This window comes from Megascapheus bottae, chromosome 12, assembly GCF_031878675.1.
Source record: "Megascapheus bottae isolate mThoBot1 chromosome 12, mThoBot2.hap1, whole genome shotgun sequence".
NCBI lineage: Eukaryota > Metazoa > Chordata > Mammalia > Rodentia > Geomyidae > Megascapheus > Megascapheus bottae.
In genome coordinates, this window is record NC_143520.1 from 12,474,207 (window position 1) to 12,496,479 (window position 22,273).

The 22,273-nt window shown below is 42.2% G+C and overlaps 1 protein-coding gene across 2 annotated transcripts in view; it reads right to left on the reverse strand.

Annotated features, from left to right (window-relative positions):
• Nucleotides 1-21,197, reverse strand: part of Ubr3 (ubiquitin protein ligase E3 component n-recognin 3) — a 141,455-nt gene extending 120,258 nt beyond the window's left edge. The window contains exons 1-4 of one of the 2 annotated variants that reach the window (XM_090342664.1): nt 20,624-21,197; nt 7,508-7,647; nt 4,789-4,947; nt 1,323-1,466 (exon numbers count right to left, since the gene is read on the reverse strand). In XM_090342664.1, coding sequence (XP_090198790.1) covers nt 1,323-1,466; nt 4,789-4,947; nt 7,508-7,647; nt 20,624-21,171 — 991 coding nt within the window. In that variant the 5' untranslated portion in view covers nt 21,172-21,197. The remainder of the gene's footprint in view (nt 1-1,322; nt 1,467-4,788; nt 4,948-7,507; nt 7,648-20,623) is intronic. The other variant, XM_090342665.1, reaches the window with a different exon arrangement.
• Between the last annotated feature and the right edge of the window lie 1,076 nt (nt 21,198-22,273).

Consider the following 22,273-nt stretch of genomic DNA (forward strand, 5'->3'; position numbering starts at 1 on the left):
AAGTCTAGCACTCTATCACTTTGAGTCAAAACAACACTTCTGGTTTCCTTGTTTTTATTAGAGATAATAGTCTCAGATTTTCTTGCCCAGGATGACTTTAAACCATAATCCTTTAAACCTCAATCTCAGCCTCCTGAGTAACTACAATTACAGGTGTGAGTCACTAATACCCAGTTAATTTATTCTCTTTTTTGCTGTTTGTTTTCTTTCATTTTTTTTTTTTTTTTTTTTTGCCAGTCCTGGGCTTGGGCTCAGGGCCTGAGCACTGTCCTTGAACTTTCTCAAGGCTAGAACTCTACCAGCTGAGCCTCAGCACCACTTCCAGTTTTTTTCTATGTATGTGGTACCGAGGAATCGAACCTGGGTCTTCGTGCATGCTAGGCAAGCATTCTACCACTAGGCCAAACTCCCGGCCCCGTTTTCTTTCCTTTTTGCTCTGTGTTTGTGTGCATGTCTTTGGGAGTAAAAGGAGAGGCACAGAAATAGACAGACAAAAAGTGAACAAATACAGCAATGGTATTCACGGTTGAAAATGAACTATACACAACTTACGGGTAGAGATGTAAGGAAAAATTGAGAAAGAGAGGGAAGGGGTGACACTGTCCAAACAGAAAATATATTATTTACCTGACTTATGTAACTGTAACCCCTCTGTACATCACCTTTAAAATAACAATTTTTAAAAATAAAAATAAGCCGATCGTGGTGGGTCACTCAGGAAGGTGAGATCTGAGGATCACAGTTCAAAGCCAGATCAGGCACTAAAGTCCAAGAGACTCTTATCTCCAATTAACCATTAGAAAACTGGAAGTGGTGCTGTGGCTCAAGGGGTAGGGCAGTAACCTTGAGCTGAAAGCTGAGGGACAGCACCCAAGCCCAGAGTTCAAGCCCCACAACCGACAAAAATAAAAAATAATTAATTATACTAACTGCTGGCAAATGAGCTGGCATTTGTTGGCTCATTCCTATAATTCTAGCTAATCAGGAGGTTCAAATCTAAAGATTGTTCAAATAGACAAATTTCAGAGTCTCTCCAATTATCCCAAAATGAAGGCCTTGCTCAAGTAGCAGAGCATTAGCCTTGAACGAAAAAAGCCAATCAAGAGCAAGATGCTCTGAGTTTAAGTCGCATTACTGGCAGAAAAACAAAAAGAGAAAATGAATGAGAATTTTATCTTAATATAAATGTGTTCAATAATTAATGTGTTCAATAATTAATACATGTTCCAGTTAAAGTCCCATTACTGGCAGAAAAACAAAAAGAGAAAATGGATGAGAATTTTATCTCAATAATTAATATTGTTCAAATTAAATAAACAAACCTTGGACTGCCAGAGTACTTGTACCAGCAGATGGGTCCTGCATACCATATATAAGCTTATCCTCAGGATATGTAAGTCCTGAGCTCTTCAAAGCTGAAAGGTACTTCTCATGACTTTTCTTTGCACAAGCATTTTCTCCAAGACCTAATATTTAAAACAAAGTTAGTATCTGAAGAAAATATTCCACTCACAAGTTAATTAAAACCATCTAATTAACTTTTATATACATTAATAGGTAAATATCCTAATGGAGCAAGACCTGTACAATGAACAATATGAAGCGTATTTATGCTTATGTTTACTATTTACAATACCAGAATGTACAGCATACTTACAAAAGATAGTGAAATCTATTAAGTAGCTCAGCAACTAAAATATGTGAGAGATTACATGACAGGTACAAAGATTGGTAAGGACTACCCTACAGTCTTCAAGGAACTTGAAAACCAGTAGTAAAGTCAAGACAAGTAACATACATAACATGGCAATTATTAAGAAGACTTCACTATTTAGTTTGATGGTCTGTGTTCTCCTAACAACAACCATTCAGAATTATCCAAAGCACTAACTTAGCAGAGAATTCCTGGAGGAAATAAAGCATGAATGATGTTTTCAAAGATTACAAATGAAATTACTGGGAGTTTTTTTGATGGTAAGAAAACTTGACAGAGCTTTATGGAATAAGTAAACAAGCAAACACATAAACAAACAGAAGGGCAGGGCACTCTAAAAGAGTGTACTCTCCAATGGGGACAGAGAAAGAGACACTAAAATTATTTTTAATACCTGTTTATGCCAAGTGCTTTGTATTATCACATACTAAGAATTAAGAGTATAATTTCTGGGTGGAGGCATAGGTTGTTCATTCCAGTATGAATGGCTGTACTATTTAATATTTCTTCATCTTTCATTGCTATTGCTATGTAGTATTTTTTTTTTTTTAAACTCAGGGCCTGGGCACTGTCCTTGAGCTTTCCAAGGCTGGCACTTTACCACTTAAGCTACAGTACCACTCTGGACTTTTTGTGTATATGTGGTACCAAGGAATTGAACCCAGGGCTTCATGTACACTAAGTGAGTCCTCAACCACTAGGACACACTCCCAGCCCTATAATATTTCATTTTATGTCAGTAACACAACGTACTTCCTACTATTCAGGGTTAATGAATGACTTTTTTTTTTTTTTTTTTTTTGCCAGTCCTGGGCTTGAGCTCAGGGCCTGAGCACTGTCCTTGGACTTTCTCAAGGCTAGAGCTCTACCACTTGAGCCTCAGCACCACTTCCGGCTTTTTTCTATGTATGTGGTACCGAGGAATCGAACCTGGGTCTTCATGCTTGCTAGGCAAGCACTTTAACCACTAGGCCAAACTCCCAGCCCTAATGAATGACTTTTTATAATTGGTGTTTCCTACATCTAAACCCAAAAGGAATTGTTATTCTTATCTAACTGCTTTTTTGTGCAAGAGTTCTGATTTTATAGAAAATGTTAGCTTATAGAAAAACTATGTTCCAGATTAATAATAGAAAATGCTTAGGTGCTTCCAAAGATGTTAAATTCACGTCTGAGAATAAACTTTATGGTCATTAAATTTAAAAAAAAAAAAGGGGGGGGGGGGCCAGGAGTTTGGCCTAGTGGTAGAGTGCTTGCCTAGCATGCACAAAGCCCTGGATTAGATTCTGCAGTACCACATACACAGAAAAAGCCACAAGTGGTGCCGTGGCTCAAGTGGCAGAGCCCTAGCCTTGGCTAGTCCAAGGATAGTGCTCAGGCCCTGAGTTCAAGCCCAAGGAAGACTGGCAAAAAAATAAATAAATAATAATAATAATAATAATAATAAATAGCTGGGCCAGGCATGATGGCTCACACCTGTAATCCTACTCAGGAGGCTGAGATTTGAAGATCAAGGTTCAAAGCCACCCTGGGCACTAAAGTCCAAGAGACTCTTATCTCCAATTAACCACCAGAAAACTGTTAAGTGGTGCTGTGGCTCAAGGGGTAGGGTGGTAGCCTTGAGCAGAAGAGCTCAGAGATAACATCCAGGCCCAGAGTTCCAATCACAAGACAAAAAAAAAAAAAAGCCAGTAGTTCATGCCGGTAATCCTAGCTACTCGGGAGGCTAAGATCTAAGGATTGAAGTTTGAAGCCAACCCTGGCAGAAAACTCCCCATGAGACTATCACTCCAATTAACCACTCAAAAACCAAAAGTGGAGCAGTGGCTCAAATTGGTAGATCACTTGTCTTGAGCAAAAGAGCTCAAGGTCAGAAGTCCCAGCCTTGAGTTCAAGCCCCTCAAGACCAATTAAAAAAAAACAAAAAACAGTCAAAAACTGGTGGCTAAGGGGCCGGGAGTTTGGCCTAGTGGTTAAAGTGCTTGCCTAGCATGCATGAAGACCCGGGTTCGATTCCTCGGTACCACATACATAGAAAAAAGCCGGAAGTGGTGCTGAGGCTCAAGTGGTAGAGCTCTAGCCTTGAGAAAGTCCAAGGACAGTGCTCAGGCCCTGAGCTCAAGCCCACGACTGGCAAAAAAAAAAAAAAAACAACTGGTGACTAAGACTTGTAATTCTAGCTACTCAAGAGGTCTCAGCCTAGGGATCTTTGATTAAGGATCACAGATCAAACCCAGCCAGTGCAGGGAAGTCTGTAATACTCTTATCTCCAATTATGTACCAAAAGAAGCCTTAAGTGGAACTGTGGCTAACACCCTTGACCAAAAAGCTCAGATCCTTAGTTCAAACCCCAGAGCTGGTACTAAAAAAACAAAACAAACGATTAAACAAATGAGACTATGGCCTTCCTTCAAGGGTACTTGAACTAATAAAAAATGATTAAACAGTTTTATATAACAATGTCAGATATACAAGTACCCACTAATTTTGTTTCATAATGTAAAATTTATATTATTATAAAATCATAGAATAGTAATCCAAAGGTTTAGAGTGTCAAAAAAAACACAGAGAAGTGACTGTTGGCATTGCTTAAAGGCAAGGTAGAATATGAATACATCATACCAAAAGTTAAAGAGACCTGGGTTTGTTAATATCAATTAGTTGAAAACTCTTAAACAGGTCACTTTATTTTCCTGGAGTTCAAGTTTCTTCATCTACAAAATAAGAAATTCTCTTAATAACTTCTGCATTATATGGGGGAAATCTACACTTTAAAGTTACAAAATCCCCCTTCATTTCTTTTTTTTTTTTTTTTGGGCCAGTCCTGGGGCTTGAATTCAGAGCATGGACACAATCTCTGAGCTTCCTTCTGCTCAAGGGTAGAACTCAACCTCAACCACTTAGACACAGAGCCACTTACAGCTTTTTCTGCTTATGTGGTACTGAGGAATTGAACCCAGGGCTTCATTCATGTTAGACAAGTACTCTACCACTAACCCACATTCCTAGCCCCAAATATCCAATGTCTTATGATAGCAGTGTAAATAAACCATAATTTCTCCTACTTTACTTACCAGAAGTCAGATCTTTGTAGTTTTGCTGATTTGTCAAAACCTGAGTAAGAACAGACCTCATTGCTCCTCCCATTTTAGTGAGTTCTTCTAGAAAGGAAATTTGAGGTTCCAAAAGCTGAAGGACTTTGTTAAGATCTTTTTCTGATGGTACATCAGCTGCTGATTGAAAAAAAAAAAATAGAATGTATTTTTATATGTAAAAATATAAATATAATTAAGAAGAAATTTTACTCAAGAGCGAGGGGTGGTGACTCATGCCTACAATCCTAGCTACCCAGGAGGATGAGATCTAAGGATCTCAGTTCAAAGCCAGCCCATGGTTCAAAGCCAGCCCAGGCACTGAAGATCCTGAGATTCCTATCTTCAGTTAACCACTAGAAAACCAGAAGTGGCCTGTGGCTCAAGGCATAGGGCAGTAGTCTTGAGCTGAAGAGCTCAGGATCAGTCCCCAGCTCCAGAGTTCAAGCCCCACAATCAACAGAAAAAGAAAAAAGGAAAAAGAAAATTGCTATCTACCCAACATCAGCCTAGAGTTGACTTGCGCAGTAATTCAGTCCTCACAAAAAAAGACATGAATCATAAGGTACTAAGCATCTGTCAGAAGACAAAGGTCCCACACTTCCAGATGTATATGTAACACTAAAGTCACGTCAAAACAAGGTAGTATTTAAGAAAAAGCTAAAAATTACACCCTAGACTAAAACATGATAGAATTAAAATATATTGAGATGGGCCAGGAGTTTGCCCTAGTGGTAGAGTGCTTGCCTAGCATGCACAAAGACCCAGTTCGATTCCTTGGTACCCCAGAAGCGGTGCTGTGGCTTAAGTGGTAGAGTGTTAGCCTTGAGGAATGCCCAATGACAGTGCTCAGGCCTTGAGTCCAAGCCCTGGGACTGGCACCAAAAAAACCATACACTTTCAGATGAAGTAATCTTTGATAAAAGTAACATAAGATTAAGGGTTTTCTGCATGCCTAGCATACATGAAGACCTGGGTTCTATTCCTTGGTACCACATACATAGAAAAAGGCGGAAGTTAAAAAAAAGCCAGAAGTGGTGCTATGGCTCAAGTGGTAGAGTTGAGGAAAACCAAAGGACAATGGTCAGGCCCTGAGTTCAAGCCCCAGAACTGGCAAATAAATAAATGTTAGAAAAAGATTAAGGTTTTCATAATAAACTGATTTTATATTACTTATCTAAAATACAATATTTGTAATACAAATCTAAATTCCCACAAATCTGTAAACTCGATATGAGAAATAATAAAAAAAATTTCAATGGTATGTGGGTATCCTTCCACCTAAAACACTTTGAGACAAAAATGAAAATAGTATTTTTCTCTATTTTAAGATAAATACCCCGAGAAAAAGTATTTATTTTTGCTTAAAATGTACAAATAAGGAAAGTACACCCAAGCAGGGCAAGGTGGCTCACCCCTATAATCCTAGCTACTCAGCTGAGATTTGAGGATTGCAGTTCAAAGCCAGCTCAGGCAGAAAGGAGACTCTTAACCCCTAGAAACTGGGAAGTGGGGCTTGGCTCAAGGGTAGGGTGGTAGCCTTGAGCTGAAGAGCTCAGGAATAACACCCAGGCCCAGAGTTCAAGACCCAGGACCAACAAGGAAAGAAAGAAAAGAAAAGAAAAGAAGGAAGGAAGGAAAAAAGGAGGGAGGAAACAAAGAAAAAGAGAGAGAGAGAGAGGGAGAGAGGGAGGGAGGGAAGGAGGGAGAGAGGGAGGGAAGGAGGGAGGGAGGAAGGAAGGAAAGAAGGAAGGAAAGAAGAAAGGAAAGAAGGAAGGAAGGAAGGAAGGAAGGAAGGAAGGAAGGAAGGAAGGAAGGAAGGAAAGAAGGAAGGAAGGAAGGAAAAGGAAGGAAGGAAGGAAGGAAGGAAGGAAGGAAGGAAGGAAGGAAGGAAGGAAGGAAGGGAGGGAGGGAGGGAGGGAGGGAGGGAGGGAGGAAGGGAGGGAGGGAGGGAGGGAGGGAGGGAGGGAGGGAGGGAGGGAGGGAAGGGAGGAAGGAAGGAAGGAAGGAGAAAGGAGAGAGAGAGGAAGGAGGGAGGGAGGGAGGGAGGGAGGGAAGGGAAGGGAAGGGAAGGGAAGGGAAGGGAAGGGAAGGGAAGGGAAGGGAAGGGAAGGGAAGGGAAGGGAAGGAAAGGAAGGAAGGGAGGAAGGGAGGAAGGGAGGGAGGGAGGGAGGGAGGAAGGAAGGAAGGAAAAGAACAGCCAGTGGCTCAAAATTATAGCTTCTCAGGAGGCTGATATATGAAGACTGAGGTTCAAAACCAGCCCAGGTACACAAGTCCAAGAGAATTTAGGCAGCAAAAAGCTGAAAGTGGAACTTGGATCAAGTTGGTAGAGTGCCAGATTTGAACTAAAAAGGCAAAGGACAGTATCAGGCACCAATCTCAAGCTTCAGTATCAGCACACATGCTCACTCTCTCTCATCCACACATACACACAGCAAAATGACTTACAACATACTTTGAGAATGTGACGTTATAGAATATTCTTAAACATTTTAAAGGTGACATCAATGATAGAAATGTATACAGTTCCAAATTTCATGTAAATTTATAGCATTAATATTTTTTGTTTGGTTTTGTTGGTTGTGGGGCTTGAACTCTGGGCCTGAGTGCTGTCCCTGAGCTCTTCACATTAAACTCATTATTGCTAAATAAATTGTGAATTTAAGAAATATATTAACAATGCATAATTAAAACATACCTGGTTCATTATAGCCTTCTCTTAAGTATTGAATGAGACAAAAAATAAATCGTGGGAGAACAAATTCAGACATCATCAGTAAGTCTTTGGGGACACAGGGAATATTTGAACTTGATTTAATTTGATGCCTTTTGCAAAACCTGTAATAAAATAAGAAAAAATTAACAGTGAAGTCCAACCAGTCAAGAATATATTACTTCTAATTACAACATTCGCAAATAAAATATAAGGTAATGTGGCAGACAATATCTTTCTTTATAATTTTAAAACATCAAGTTAAAAGAACAGTTTCCACTAAAAGCAGTTCCCACTAAAACCAATTATCTTTGCGTTTCAAACAAAGGCATTTTCAATAGTCAAAAAATTCCCCACTGTAGTCTGAAACATTTTTTCATCTTATAGGCCCTTCTATTTTCTGATGTTTGGCTATTTTGTGAGTGAGTGCATATTGTTTTGTTTTGTTTTTAAAGTATATGTGACCAGGAAGTAGCACTGTGGCTCAAGGGATACAGCTGTAGCCTTGAACTGAAGAGCTCAAGGACAGCACCCAGGCTCAGAGTTCAAGTCCAATGACTAACAAAAATAGTGATAAAGTATATGTGAGGCTGGGAGTTTGGCCTAGTGGTAGAGTGCCTGCCTATCATGCACAAAGACTTGGGTTCAATTCCTTGGTACCACATACATAGAAAAAGCCAGAAGTGTCCTTTGCCATACAGAAGCTTTGTAGTTTAATGCAGTCCCATTTGTCCAATCTTTAATTTGTTGTGTTTCTGGGTCTTTATTAATAAAGTTTTGACTCGTGCCAAGGAGGCCTAGTGTACCTCCTATTCCTTCTTGTAAAGTTTTCAGGGTATCTGCTTTTATCTCAAGGTCTTTGATCCATTTGGAGTTAATCCTGGTGCAGGGTAACATAGAAGGATCCAACTTTAGTTTTTAGCAGGTGCTTAACCAGTTCTGCCAGCATCACTTGGCAAAGGACATAGCTAGCAAACTAAATAGAAAGCCTACAAAGTAGAAGATCTTTACTAACCATAGAACAGAGGCCTCATATCTAAATTATATCAACAGCTCAAAAAAAACCGAATCACTCCAAAACTAATCTCCAAAGAAACAACCATCCCATTAAAAGATGGGCCAAAGACTTAAAGAGAGACTTCTCTGAAGAAATAAGGCCTATAGACACATGAAGAAATGCTCGACATCTCTGGCCATTAAAGAAATGCAAATCAAAACAACTCTAAGATTCCACCTCACTCCAGTTAGAATGGCATGATCAAGAAATCTAGTAACAACAGATGCTGGTGGGGATGTGGCCAGGAGGGATCACTACTACACTGTTGGTGGGAATGTAAACTCGTTCAACCACTATGGAAAGCAGTATGGCAGTTCCTCAAAAGACTAAACATAGAACTCCCCTATGACCCAGCAATTCCACTACTTGGCATTTACCCAACTGTCCAGAAACAAGGACATACTAAAGCCACTAGCACAGCGATGTTCACTGCAGCACTATTTACCATAGCAAAGATATGGAACCAATCCAGATGCCCCTCAGTTGATGACTGGATCAACAAGATGTAGTATTTATACACAATGTAATTCTATGCTTCCATTTGTAAGGAAATGGAAAGACAGAAAAAAATCATATTAAGTGAAGTAAGCCAGACTCAAAGTAACATAGGCTCAATGGTTTCCCTCATTTGTCATAATTAGTATAAATCTTGGATTCTCCTAACAGAGGTTTACATAGGGCAAAACCTAGATACATAAGGCCACATAGGATGAGGTTGAATGAAAGATCTCCAGGATATTAAAAAAAAAAAAACACACATAATGTGTGACTGTTATTCTTAATGTACCATGTTATTTCTCATCTCTCTTGCTGTCTCTTGGTTATCTCATATTGTTACAGTATCTTACCTTGTTATCTGATATATTGTATATATGTTTGTTTATTTGAAATAGGATAGGGAAGGGGGAAAACAAGATGAGGGGAGGAGATGGAGGAGAGAAATGGGGACAAAAACATGAGAAAGGATAGCAATGTTTATGAATTAACGTACTTTCTATCTGGCAAATATGATCTAACCTATTAATTACAATAAAGAATATATTAAAAAAAAAAGGAAGAAAAAACAAGAAGTGGTGCTATGGCTCAAGTGGTAGAGCTCTAGCCTTGAGGAAAGCCCAAGGACAGTGCCCAGGTCTGAGTTCAAGCTCCAGGACTGGCAAGAAAGAGAAAAGAAAATTGAGGCACCAGTGGCTCACACCTGTAATCTTACCTATTCAGGAGATTAAGATCAGAGAATTGCAGTTCAAAGCCAGCCCAGACATAAGTCTATGAGACTTTGATTTCCAGGTAACCATCAAAAAGCCAGAACTGGAATTATAGCTCAAGTGGTAGAGAACGAGCTCTTTTAGCTCATCAGCTTTTTAGCTCAAAGCTGGTGCCCACACCCTGAGTTTCAGCCCCAGGACCAGCACACCCACACAAAAAGAAAGAAGCTGGGAGCAGGAGCAATAGCTCACGACTATAATCCTAGCTACTCGGGTGGCTGAGATCTGAGGATCATGGTTCAAAGTCAGCCCAGGAACTAAAGAGCTTGAGATTCTTATCTCCAATTAACCTCTACAAAATGGGAAGTGCGGCTGTAGCTCCAGGGTAGGGTAATAGCCTTGAGCTTAAGAGCTCAGAGACAGCGCCCAGGCCCAGAGTTCAAGCCCCATGACTTGAGACAAAAAAAAAAGAGAGAGAGAGAGAGAGAGAGAGAGAGAGAGAGAGAGAGAAAGAAAGGAAAGGAAAGAAAAGAATAATCTAGAGGTCATTTAATAACTCTAGCTGGCACTATTATTCACAATAGCCAACTTATAAAATCAGCCTAGGTATCCATCAATGGATGAATGGATTAAGCCCTATGACGCACAAGAAAAAAAAAAAAACATGAAAGTAAAAAGGAGGAGTACTGGGCCAGGAGTTTGGCCTAGCGGTAGATGATAGGGTTTGATTCCTCAGTACCACATACACAGAAAAAAAAAAAAAAAAAGCTGGAATTGGTGCTGAGGCTCAAGTGATAGAGCTCTAGCCTGAGAAAGCCGAAGGACAGTACTCAGGCCCTGAGTTCAAGCCCAGGACTGGCAAAAAAAAAAGAGAGTGCTAGGTATATAGAAAGCAAAAAGGAAATGAAGAGATAAGAAAAGGAAATTCATGGAGCCGGGAGTTTGGCCTAGTGATAGAGTGCTTGCCTAGCATGCATGAAGACCCGGGTTCGATTCCTTGGTACGACATACATAGAAAAAAGCCAGAAGTGGTGCTGAGGCTCAAGTGGCTCTAGCCTTGAAAGAGTCTAAGGACAGTGCTCAGGCCCTGAGCTCAAGCCCAGGACTGGCAAAAAAAAAAGAGAGTGCTAGGTATATAGAAAGCAAAAAGGAAATGAAGAGATAAGAAAAGGAAATTCATGGAGCCGGGAGTTTGGCCTAGTGATAGAGTGCTTGCCTAGCATGCATGAAGACCCGGGTTCGATTCCTTGGTACGACATACATAGAAAAAAGCCAGAAGTGGTGCTGAGGCTCAAGTGGCTCTAGCCTTGAAAGAGTCTAAGGACAGTGCTCAGGCCCTGAGCTCAAGCCCAGGACTGGCAAAAAAAAAAAAAAAAGAAAAGGAAATTCATTACTTTATGCAATAAATATACAAAACCAAGTAAAAATAACCCCAGATGTTCAATTATGTTTTTGAAAAACTACTACATGCCTAGTTCCTACATGTCATTTGGCCTATAGCTGAAATACTACCTCAATAAAAAGACCTTCTCTGTTAGTTCCTAAGAATATAGAAAGCCTTGGTCTCAGATTTTTTTTTGTTCTCTACTTGTTTTTTGTTTTTTGTTTTAATTGTCAGGATAATGTATAGAGGGGTTATAATTCATCAGGTAGGTGCATTACTTCTTACACACTGATATCCCATCTCATGTTTTTGTCCCCATTTCCCTCCTCCCACCCCCTCCCAATTATCTTGTTTTTTAATTTTCTAGTTGGAGAAATGAGAAAATATGAGAATATTAAAATAAATTTATGAAAATAATCTAACAGTATATTGTAGAGAAGATGCCTGATAGACTCCCTTAGAATGGGTTTAACAGGGAAGGTCTTTTTAATGAGGTAGTATTTCAGCTGCAGGCCAAATGACATTGAAGGAGCTAAACTACTAATGAAAAGCTCTGTAGGTAAAGCATATTAGGGAATAAGGGTGGTTTGCTTTGTGTGTTTAAGTTATCCAGATTCAACTACCACTAACAAAAAATCTATTATGTCTTAACTGATCCTGATATTGTCACTGTCATCAGTAACGACCAGCTATAACCAAGAAGTCAAAAAAGCTGACCAAAAGCCAAGAGTATAGCCTAGTGGTAAGAGTGCTCACCTAGCACACATGAAGCCCTGGGTCGAATCATCTGTACCACATACACAGAGAAAGCCAGAAATGGTGCTGTGGCTCAGGTGGCAAAGCACTAGCCTTGAGCAAAGTGTCCAAGGACAGTGCCCAGGCCTGAGTTCAAGCCCCAGGTCTGACCAAAAAAAAAAAAAAAAAAGGTGACCAAAATACATGTCAGATAATCTGATAAATGAAACTGCATATAAACAGATACAGGAAATCTCTCACCAATGAACAGAAAAAGGGCTTTCTACACTATTAGGATAGCTCCAAATTAAAAATGAGACAGAGCTGGGAGTTTGGCCTAGTGCTAGAGTGCTTGCCTAGCACACAAAAAGACCTGGGTTCAATTCCTCTGAACCACATACACAGAAAAAGGCGAAGCGGTGCTGTGGCTCACGTGGTAGAGTGCTAGCCTTGAGAAAGCCCATGGACAGTGTGCAGACCCTGCACTCATGCCCCAGGACTGGCATTAAAAAAAGAAAATGAGGTAGTAAGTAATATGTTAACATTAGCAATTCTGAGGTCATAGGTATTTTTTCCAAGGAACCCAACAATTATGCAAGAGAGTTTAATATTCCTCAGAGAAGGGCTGGTAATAAAATAATCTACTGCTTGACCCACACCTTTAGTTCCAATATGATAATGTATAAAGAGTATATAAGATGAGCTCTCTACATTTTTTTTTGCCAGTCCTGGGGCTTGAACTCAGGGCCTGAAAACTGCCCTTGGGCTTTCTCAATGCTAATGCTCTACCAATTGAGCCACAGCACCACTTCTGGCTTTTACTGTGTATGTGGTACCAAGGAATCACACCTAGGGCTTCATGCATGCTAGGCAAGCAATCTACCACTAAGCCATGCTCCCGGCCCATGTTCTCAGTCCTGGGGCTTGAACTCACTATCCTTAGGCTTTCTCGAGACTAGAGATCTACCACTTGAACCATAGCACTATTTCCAGCTTTTTTCTATATATGTGGTACCAAGGAATCAAACCTGGTCTTTGTGAATGCTAGGCAAGCACTCTACCATTAGGCCCAACTCCCAGCCCCTGGAGTTAACTTTTCAAAATGTTTCACTGAAATACAGTTAGTAAAAAATTCACGTAAGTATACTACTTATTGCAGTAACACAAAATAAACAGTTAACACAGTTCTCTTAAACTATGAAGTGCAGTGACTCATAAAGTTTTTAAACTGTAGTATAAATTCAAGCCATTCATGGACCTTAAGGGAAAAACCTGTCAGGGAACTAACTCAATGAAAGTAAGTAGCTATGTGATCTAGTGTTCATGGCAGACATTAACATGCTATCTCAAGCTTCAGGATCCCAATCTGATTCTCAAACATGAAATCATTTGAAGCTAAATTAATCTATGCAACATGAACCTTTTGTTGTTGTTGTTGGTCGTGGGGCTTAAACTCTGGGTATGGGTACTGTCTCCAAGCTCTTCAGCTCAAGGCATGACCCTACATCTGGGCATTGTCCCGAAGCTCTTCAGCTCAAGACTACCCCTCTACCCCAGGAGCCACAGTGACACTTCCAGTTTTCTAGTGGTTAACTGGAGATGAGAGTTTCATGGACTTTAGTGCCTGGGCTGGCTTTGAACCATGATCCTCAGATCTCAGCCTCCTGAGTACCTAGGATTACAGACCCGAGCTTCCATGCCTGGCTGAAAATGAAACTTTTCTATGAAAAGTAAAAATGAGTTCAAGCTGCATGACCCACAAAAAAGAGGGGAAAAAAGGGGGAAGATATGTTCTATTTCCCCATTCTGGAAGGACAAAATACTTGAATAGGCTAGTGAGTAAGAGAAAAATTTGAGATATTCAACAACATAAAAAGTAAATAGAGGGGCCGGGAGTTTGGCCTAGTGGTTAAAGTGCTTGCCTAGCATGCATGAAGACCCGGGTTCGATTCCTCGGTACCACATACATAGAAAAAAGCTGAAAGTGGTGCTGAGGCTCAAGTGGTAGAGCTCTAGCCTTGGGAAAGTCCAAGGACAGTGCTCAGGCCCTGAGCTCAAGCCCAGGACTGGCAAAAAAAAAAAAAAAAGTAAATAGAACTGAACATCTCTGCCATACTCTCCAATGTATTTTTTTGCCTAATAAGCTACAACATGAAAATCATTCATGATTAGCCATGATGAGATGAAAGAGAGAAAACAACCTCCTACTTTGAGATGTACAAATAACCATCTGTGTTTGTACAACTTTGTTCTTTTCAAAACTTACCATCACAAAGAGTCAAGTGCAACACTACACACTGTAGTTGACAAATCTAGAAATGCAGTTTCAAGTAGTAACATAGTCAATATCTGTTAACATTTCTTGTCTCAAAAAAGGAATTGTTTCAGACAGCCATCACATTAGAAATGGGTAGCTAAATGTTAGCTGAAATACAGAAAGCTAAATTTTAAGTTGATAGTTTAGTATGGCATACAAATGACATAAACACCCAAATGGCCCCTGGCAGAAAAATGGATCCCCATTCCTGACACAGATAAAGTATTTTTCAAGGCAATGGATGAAAGGAAAAAAAATAATAGGAAACTAATGAAGTGACCATGTAAGTATCATAGCTTACCTTGTGTTACCACAAGAGAGACTCTTATCTCCAATTAACCTCTAGAAAACAGGAAGTGGGGGTTGGCTCAAGGGTAACAGGTAGCCTAGAACTGAAGAGCTCAGGTACAGTGCCCAGGCCAGAGTTCATCCCACGAGCCCCCCGCCCTCCAAAAAAGAAAGAAATACTATATAAGATAAGATAATTACAAAAAAAAAAAAAAAAAGAATAAGTAAGCAGTCCAGAACACTGAAAGAATGAATAAGGAGAAAATGAGTAGAATGTAGGCAAGAACGCACTGTACACACTACAGAATTGAGAAAAAGAGTCAGGAGTTTGGCCTAGTGGTACAGTGCTTGCTTCACATTCACAAAAACCCAGGTTAGATTCCTCAGAACCATATACATAGAAAAAAAAAAAAGGAAATGGTGCTGTGGCTCAAATGATAGGGCTCTAGCCTTGAGAAAGCCCCAAGACAGTGCTCAGATACTGAGTTCAAGCCACAGGACTGGTAGAAAAAAAAAAGAAAGAAAAAAAAATTGAGAAAAAGGGAAGAGAAGAGATTGAGGGGAATGAAGATGTTGAAAGGAGATCATAGATCAAGCTGCACTGCATACATAAACTACTTTGTTAAATGTCCCCCCCAAAAAAAGAAGAATCACTATATAACCTGAAATTTTTAAAAGGGAACTAACTGGTAGGATGAGAGTAGTAGGTAAGAATATTAAAAAGGAGTGGCATTGAGCACTGTATACATACACTGCTCTGTTGAATGGCAACTCCCTTATACAACTAAAGAAAATAAAAATATTCAAAAATAAATGGTGAATATTTGAGATACAAGCTCAAATATTCATAAGGTAACTAATATTTCCTTCAAAATATTCTGGACTAGTAAATGATGTAATAAATACAACAATATATCTCTTTTCACTATGAGATTAATAAAGATCTGGTATCTCTTCAGATACCCAAGATGTTAAACAAAAGGCTAAGGGGAAGAAGCCCTTTATCATTTCCCTTACCCTGTTACCAAGAGCAGCACAGAAAAAAAAGAGAGAGAGAGAGAGAGATAAAGCTCAACAGAGAAAAAGCCTAAGAGCTGGGCAAGGTGGCTCACACCTGTAATCCTAGCTACTCAAGAGGCTGAAATCTGTGAATCAGAGGTTCAAAGCCAGCCTGGGCACTAAGAAGCCAGGAGACTCTTATCTCTAATTAATCTCTAGAAAATGGGAAATGGGGCTATGGCTCAAGGGTAGCCTTGAGCTAAAGAGCTCAGGGACAGTGCCCAGGTCCAGAGTTCAAGCACCATGAACCACCTCCACCACTACCACCAAATTTTTTTACAACCCAAAAGAACCTCTCTCCTGATTTGGCTAGTACTACATTCCAATGCAGTGGGAAAGCTATCCTTAACAACTTCAAATTATCATCTCACTCAGACCTTGGATCACCAACTAGCTATTCACGTGTTCAACCTGGCCTATGAGTCTTTAGACCAGAAAAAAATTAAGAGGAAAAATAGAGACTGTTGCCCTGGGCTGAAGAAAATGCTACCCATAAAGGGGATGTCCCTAGTAAAACACCACCTATTCTTTCTTCAAGCAGAGGGGTTAATACTGTCAACATCTTGGTGAAAAACAAAAATGTTTTTGGCTATGATTGTGACAGCATACGATGTTGACAGATCTTAATAGGTTTGCTCTCTCAACAGAAGGCTAGGTTAAGTCATCCCAGTGGCTCACTCCTGTAGTTCTAGCTACTCAGGATACTGAGATCTGAGGGTCACGGTTCAAACTCAGTCTGGGCAGGAAGTCTGTAAGACTCTTATCTCCAATTAACCACCAGGAAACTGGGGGTGGCTCTGTGGCTCAGTCATAGAGCTCTAGCCTTGAGCTGAAGAGCTCCAGGACAGTGTCCAGGCCGAGTTCAAGCTCCATGACCTACAATAAACAAACAAACAAACAAATAATAGAAAATGAAAAAAAAGACCAGGTTAATATTTTTAGTACAAAAGAAGACATTTTGGTACAAAAGAGGTCATTTTTAGTTCAAAAAGAGGTAATTTTGTGCCTGGGCTGGCTTTGAACCTTGATCCTTACTCAGCCTCCTGAGTAGCTAGGATTACAGGCATGAGCCACCAGCACCCAGCTATTATTTTTAACGCTGGGAAAAAGCAAGTGCCTCAAAATGTTGAAAATTTAGATGTTAAATCAAGTACAACTTTTAAAATCTTACCTCTTTTTATCAAACAGATGAATACAAGGCCCAAGTTTTAGGTAGTTTTCCATCTTTTTTTTTAATGGTACTGGGACTGAACTCAAGGTTTTATGCTTGGTAGGGAGGCACTTTGCACTTGAGCCAAACCCTTAGCCCAAAGTCCAGAGTTTTAATAATACTGTTAAAGAGGCTATTGGAAAATAAAAGCAAATTCAAGGTCTGGGAATGTGGTTTAATGGTACAGTACTTGACTAGCATGCATGAAACAGTGGACTGGATTCCTCAATACCACATAAACAGAAAAATTGAGAAATGGAGCTGTGGGTCAAGTGGTAGAGTGCTAGTCTTAAGCAAAAAGAAGCTCTGGACAGTGCCCAGGCCCTGAGTTCAAGCCCCAGAACTGGAAAAAAAAATTTAAAAAGAAGGAAGGGGCTGAGAGTTGAGCCTAGTGGTAGAGTGCTTGCCTAGCATGCACAAAGACCTGGGTTCTATTCCTCGGTACTACATATATAGAAAAAAGCCAGAAGTGGTCCTGAGGCTCAAGTGATAGAGCTCTAGCCTTGAGAAAGTCTAAGGACAGTGCTCCTGGCAAAAAAAAAAAAAAAAAAAGGAAGGAAGAAATGAAGGGAAGGAGGAAGGGAGGGGAGAAAGAAAGAGAGAATGAAGCAAACTCATACAGTGCTTAGTAATAAAGCTATAGAGGATTTGTTCTGTTTTGTTTTTGACAGTCCTGGGGCTTGCACTCAGGGCCTGAGCACTGTCCTTGGGCTTTCTCAAGGCTAGAGTTCTACCACTTGATCCATAGCACCATTTCTGGCTTTTTCTATGCATCCAACCCGTCTTTGTGAATGCTAGGCAAAGCACTCTACCAGTAGACCAAACTCTGGGCACTAGAGGATAATTTTTTTTTTTTTTTGCCAGTCCGAGAGCTTGAACTCTGGGCCTGAACACTGTCCTTGGGCTTTCCTCAACGCTAGCACTCTACCACTTGAGGCAAGGCACCACTTCTAGCTTTTTCGATTTATATGTGGTACTAAGGAATCAAACCTGAGTCTTGGTGCATGCTAGGCAAGCACTCTTATCACTAGGCCAAACTCACAGCCCCTAGAGGATAATTTGAAGTAGGATAATTTTAAAGGTCCATGTTCGGAGATTTATCCCATTGATGTTCTTGCACAGGTGGGACAAGACAAGAATACCAATTCTTATCTCATATGGGAAACCTAAATGCCCAACAAAAAAATACTAATGCAGAGTTAACAAATTCATAGAACACTGTGTAACAATTTTTACAAAACAGAATGATGTAACTGATTTAATAATATGAAAAGACATCTAAAATAAGTGAAAATATATTTTAAAAAGTATGTTATCTTTTGTATAAGAGAAACATTTATTCCTTTTTGTTTTGCAATAAGAAAAATGGATTAGAGTGAAAATTATGCCAAAAGGAGACCAGATAGAGGGAAACTTTAGACTATAAACTTTATATCTTTTTCCTTTTGGCTTTTTGAACTATATATTTTACTCAGTATTATTCAAATATGAAGCTTTTTAAAGTATTTTTTTTTTGCCAGTCCTGGGGCTTGAACTCAGGGCCTGGGCACGTCTGTGGGCTTTCTCAAGTCTAGAGCTCTACCACTTGAGTCATCTCACTTCTGGCCTTTTCTATATATGTACTTCCAAGGAATCGAACCCAGGGCTTCATGCATACTAGGCAAGCACTTTTACCACTAAGCCAAACTCCTGCCCTAAAAGTACTGTGGGTTTTTTCTTTTTTTGGGGGGGGGTGGTGGTGGTATTTGTTTTTTGTCGGTCATGGGGCTTGAACTCTGGGCCTGGGTGCTGGCCCTGAGCTTTTCAGCTGAAGACTACTACCCTCCCCCTGGAGCCACAGTGCTACTTCCGGTTTTCTAGTGGTTAATTAGAGATAAGAGTCTCACAGACTTTTGTGCCCAGGATGGCTTTGAATCACGATCCTAAGATCTCAGCCGCCTGAGTAGCTAGAACTACGAGCGTGAGCCACAGCACCTAGATCTTTTTTTTTTTTTTTTTTTTTTTTTGCCAGTCCTGGGCTTGAGCTCAGGGCCTGAGCACTGTCCTTGGACTTTCTCAAGGTTAGAGCTCTACCACTTGAGCCTCAGCACCATGTCTGGCTTTTTTCTATGTATGTGGTACCAAGGAATCGAACCCGGGTCTTCGTGCATGCTAGGCAAGCACTCTACCACTAGGCCAAACTCTCAGCCCTTAAAATTATTTTTTAAAGGGTCAGGTATTCTGAGGGCTGGTGGCTCACATATAATCCTCACAGAAGACTGAGTTCTGAGGATCATAGTTGAAAGCTGAAGCCAGCCCCAGCGAGGCACTGATGAGAATCCATAAGACTCTTGTCTCCAATAAACTACAAAAAAAAAAAAAAAGCCACAAATAGAGCTGTGGTAAAAATATCAGCACTGAGCAAAAAAGAAGCTCAAGGGATAACACCCAGTCAGAGTTCAAACCCTAGTACCTACTCCAAATAAAAAGGGGGGCTTGGGGGTGGGAGATCTCACGTTAACTGTAATAATCATTAGTGCAGTAAGCTCAAAATACCTTTCTGAAACCTTTTTCTTAACCCCTCATCACAGAGACCTTCTTACCTATTTCTAACTTCCAGACTAATGAGGTAATTATCATTTTCTACGTTAGTATAGGAGGATTAAGGGGTACGACTAGGTCAGTGTTTCGTCCACTTTAATATTCAAGGGGCCTTACATGCACATACAACAAGTAAAACTATTTTCAAGAACAAGTGCTCAAAAGAATAAAAAAGAAACCACTACTAACCACTGTACACTATCATTAAGACATGAAAACTGAAAATTCTGAATAACCACATGTGCTCATCTCTCAAGCATTTCCCTGTCATATCTCTTTATCGCTTTTTTTTGTCTTAGCGCCTTGACACCGACATCATATCCCCAACTAAGACCCCACATGTACAAACTAATTCACTGCAAACTTTAAAATGTTGTATTTAAGCCCCAACACCTGATGCATCCATCCTATCCAAAGTCTGTGCTCTTGTCAAAGACGCATTTGTTGAGTGCCTTTCTTACAGACAAACGCTGTTCTATTTGTCGATGATTAAAGCACTCTTCACTGGAGAAGACCGAACACTTGATTCCCCGACTCGCTCGGCGTCTGCTGTGTTTTGCGGGGACGGAGAGTATTCCATAACTGACTGCTCAGTCGCCCAATTCTAGCTGCCACTCCAACACCCCAGATACTCTAATGACAGCTCAACGTTCACTTTTCACGCAAGCCCCGCCCCTCCCCTCCTCCCTCAGCCCCCATTAGCTCGGGAGCTCCTCAGCTGTAGACACCCTGACAGTTCAGAAGCCTTGTTCCTGGACTTACAGGACCATCTCCCCAGCTCTTATTAGCCCGTGACCCAACGCAGTCCCTAACCCACCGCGTCCCGGTGAATTCCAAGTTCCCACCCAAGTCTCTTCTCAGGAACCAGATAGGGAGCTTCGCAGACCTTCCCAGTAAACACACAACTGACAGCTCCACACCAGATTCTCCCGAGTCGCCTTTATCCCCTCCCTGGAGAAGAGAGCGCTGATTCTTCACCCACTCCCCATCACTCATCCAGACCGGGCCTCCCTGAAATTTCATAGCCCGATGGTCACAGCACGCTCTCCTCACCCCCCCCCACCACCACCACCGCGGCCCCGTCCCCTCTCCCTCACTGACAGCTCAGTCGCCTCGGTCCCCCGAGCGGCTGGGCCCTCCCCCACACCCTTCCCGCGACAGCACCGCGGCCGCCGCAGTGGCCCCCTCCCACCCCCCATCGCACCCCCCTCCGGAGCGGGCAGGCCCGCGGGGTCGGGAGGGTGGGGGCGGGGAGGCTGCACTCACCCACTCTCCCGCATCACGTTGCTGTCTCCGCAGTCACAGGCGCCGCCGGCCTGGCTGCGGAACATGTTGAAGTCGTGGCCGGTGTGGTCGCCCTGGTGGAAGCACTCGGCGCACAGCGACATGCAGGGCGAGATGCCGCACGTCCGGCAGCGGTAGGCCACGAAGTTGGCCGTCCAGACCAGGCCGCACAGCGCCGCGGGGTCGTAGGCCCGCACCGCCGCGCAGAACTCGTCGTAGCCGCCGCCGCCCGCCAAAAGGCACTTACACCACTCCAGGGCCTCCTCGGCCGCCGCCGCGCCCGGGGCGCCCCCGCCGCCCGCCGCCGCCGTCTCCTCGCCGCCCGCAGCCCCGGCCAGCGGCCGCCCGGCGCTCAGCACCCGCTCCAGCAGCGCCCGCAGCTCCTCGGCACCTGCCCGGTTGTCCGGCCGGCTCAGGGCGGCCTTCAGGTGCGCGGCGGTGGCCGCCTTATCCAGGTCCGGCCCTGGGGCCGGGGCCTCCGGCTGGGGCGGCTGCGGGCCCCCGACGGCCGCAGCGGCCGCCGCCGCCATGATGAGAGCTCAGAATTTGGAGAGTCCAAAGCCGGCGGCTCCTCCTGGGAAGGTGCGGGAATTGACGGCTGCGAGTGCTCGGCCCGCCCAAGTCTCGCGATACCCTGAGCTGCCGCGCACCTCCGCCCGCTCCCCCCCCACCCCCCCCCCCCCTGCTTCAGCAAACGCCTCCCAGGACTGGGCGGGGGGCGGGTGAAGGGGCGGGGCGATCTCCTGGCCCCTCCCGCCAGGCCCCGCCCCCCGCTGCCCCCCACCTGTGGGCTGTCAACTTCCAGGGTGGAGAGCGGCCACAAGCAGAGGGATCCTCCGCAACAAAACACTTAGCCAGCGTGATTTTTATTTTCCTTTTATTTGCGAAAATGGAGGGAATTATACACAACCGATGCATTTTCGTTCTGAGAGATTATTCCTGGCAGCAAAGCCTGATGATTATCAGGTTCCTACTGTGATCGTAACAGCATCCTAATTAGTCCCTTGAATCAATTCTTAGCCTGGACCATCTGTAGATTAAAGAATGTCTTTTGCAAACTGAAATACATTGGAGTTTCCTTTCTGCAGACCTTCCAATTCTCTCGTTTGTCAGCAGTCGGGCTTGAACTCAGGGTCTGAGCACTGTCTCTGAGCATTTTCATCCAAGGCTAGAGCTTGAGTCACAGCTCCATTTCGTTCTCTGGTGATTAATTGGATGGTAAGAGTCTCACAGACTTTCCTGCCCAGGCTGAATTTGAACAGAGATTCTCATATCTCAGCCTCCTGACTAGCCAGGATTACACGCATGAGCCACCAGTGCGGGACCAAACTTCTTAAGTCTCTCCAAAACCCATCATCATCACTAGTCTTTCAATCTTACATTTCATTTACAGCGCCCATCTTATCTTCTAGTTTTACTCCAAGTCTATTTAAAGGTAACAAATAATAATATTCACTGGTTTTGGTGGTTGTTGTGGTTGTTGTTTGGGGTTTTTTGTTTTGTTTTTGTTTTTTGGTGTGGGGGGCTTTTTGTTCTTGTTTCTTCAAGTCCTTTCTCTGGGTCCTTATTATTTCTAAGTTCTACTTTACACTCCTATTTTGACAATATCCCTCAGGTCATTCCCTTTTATTA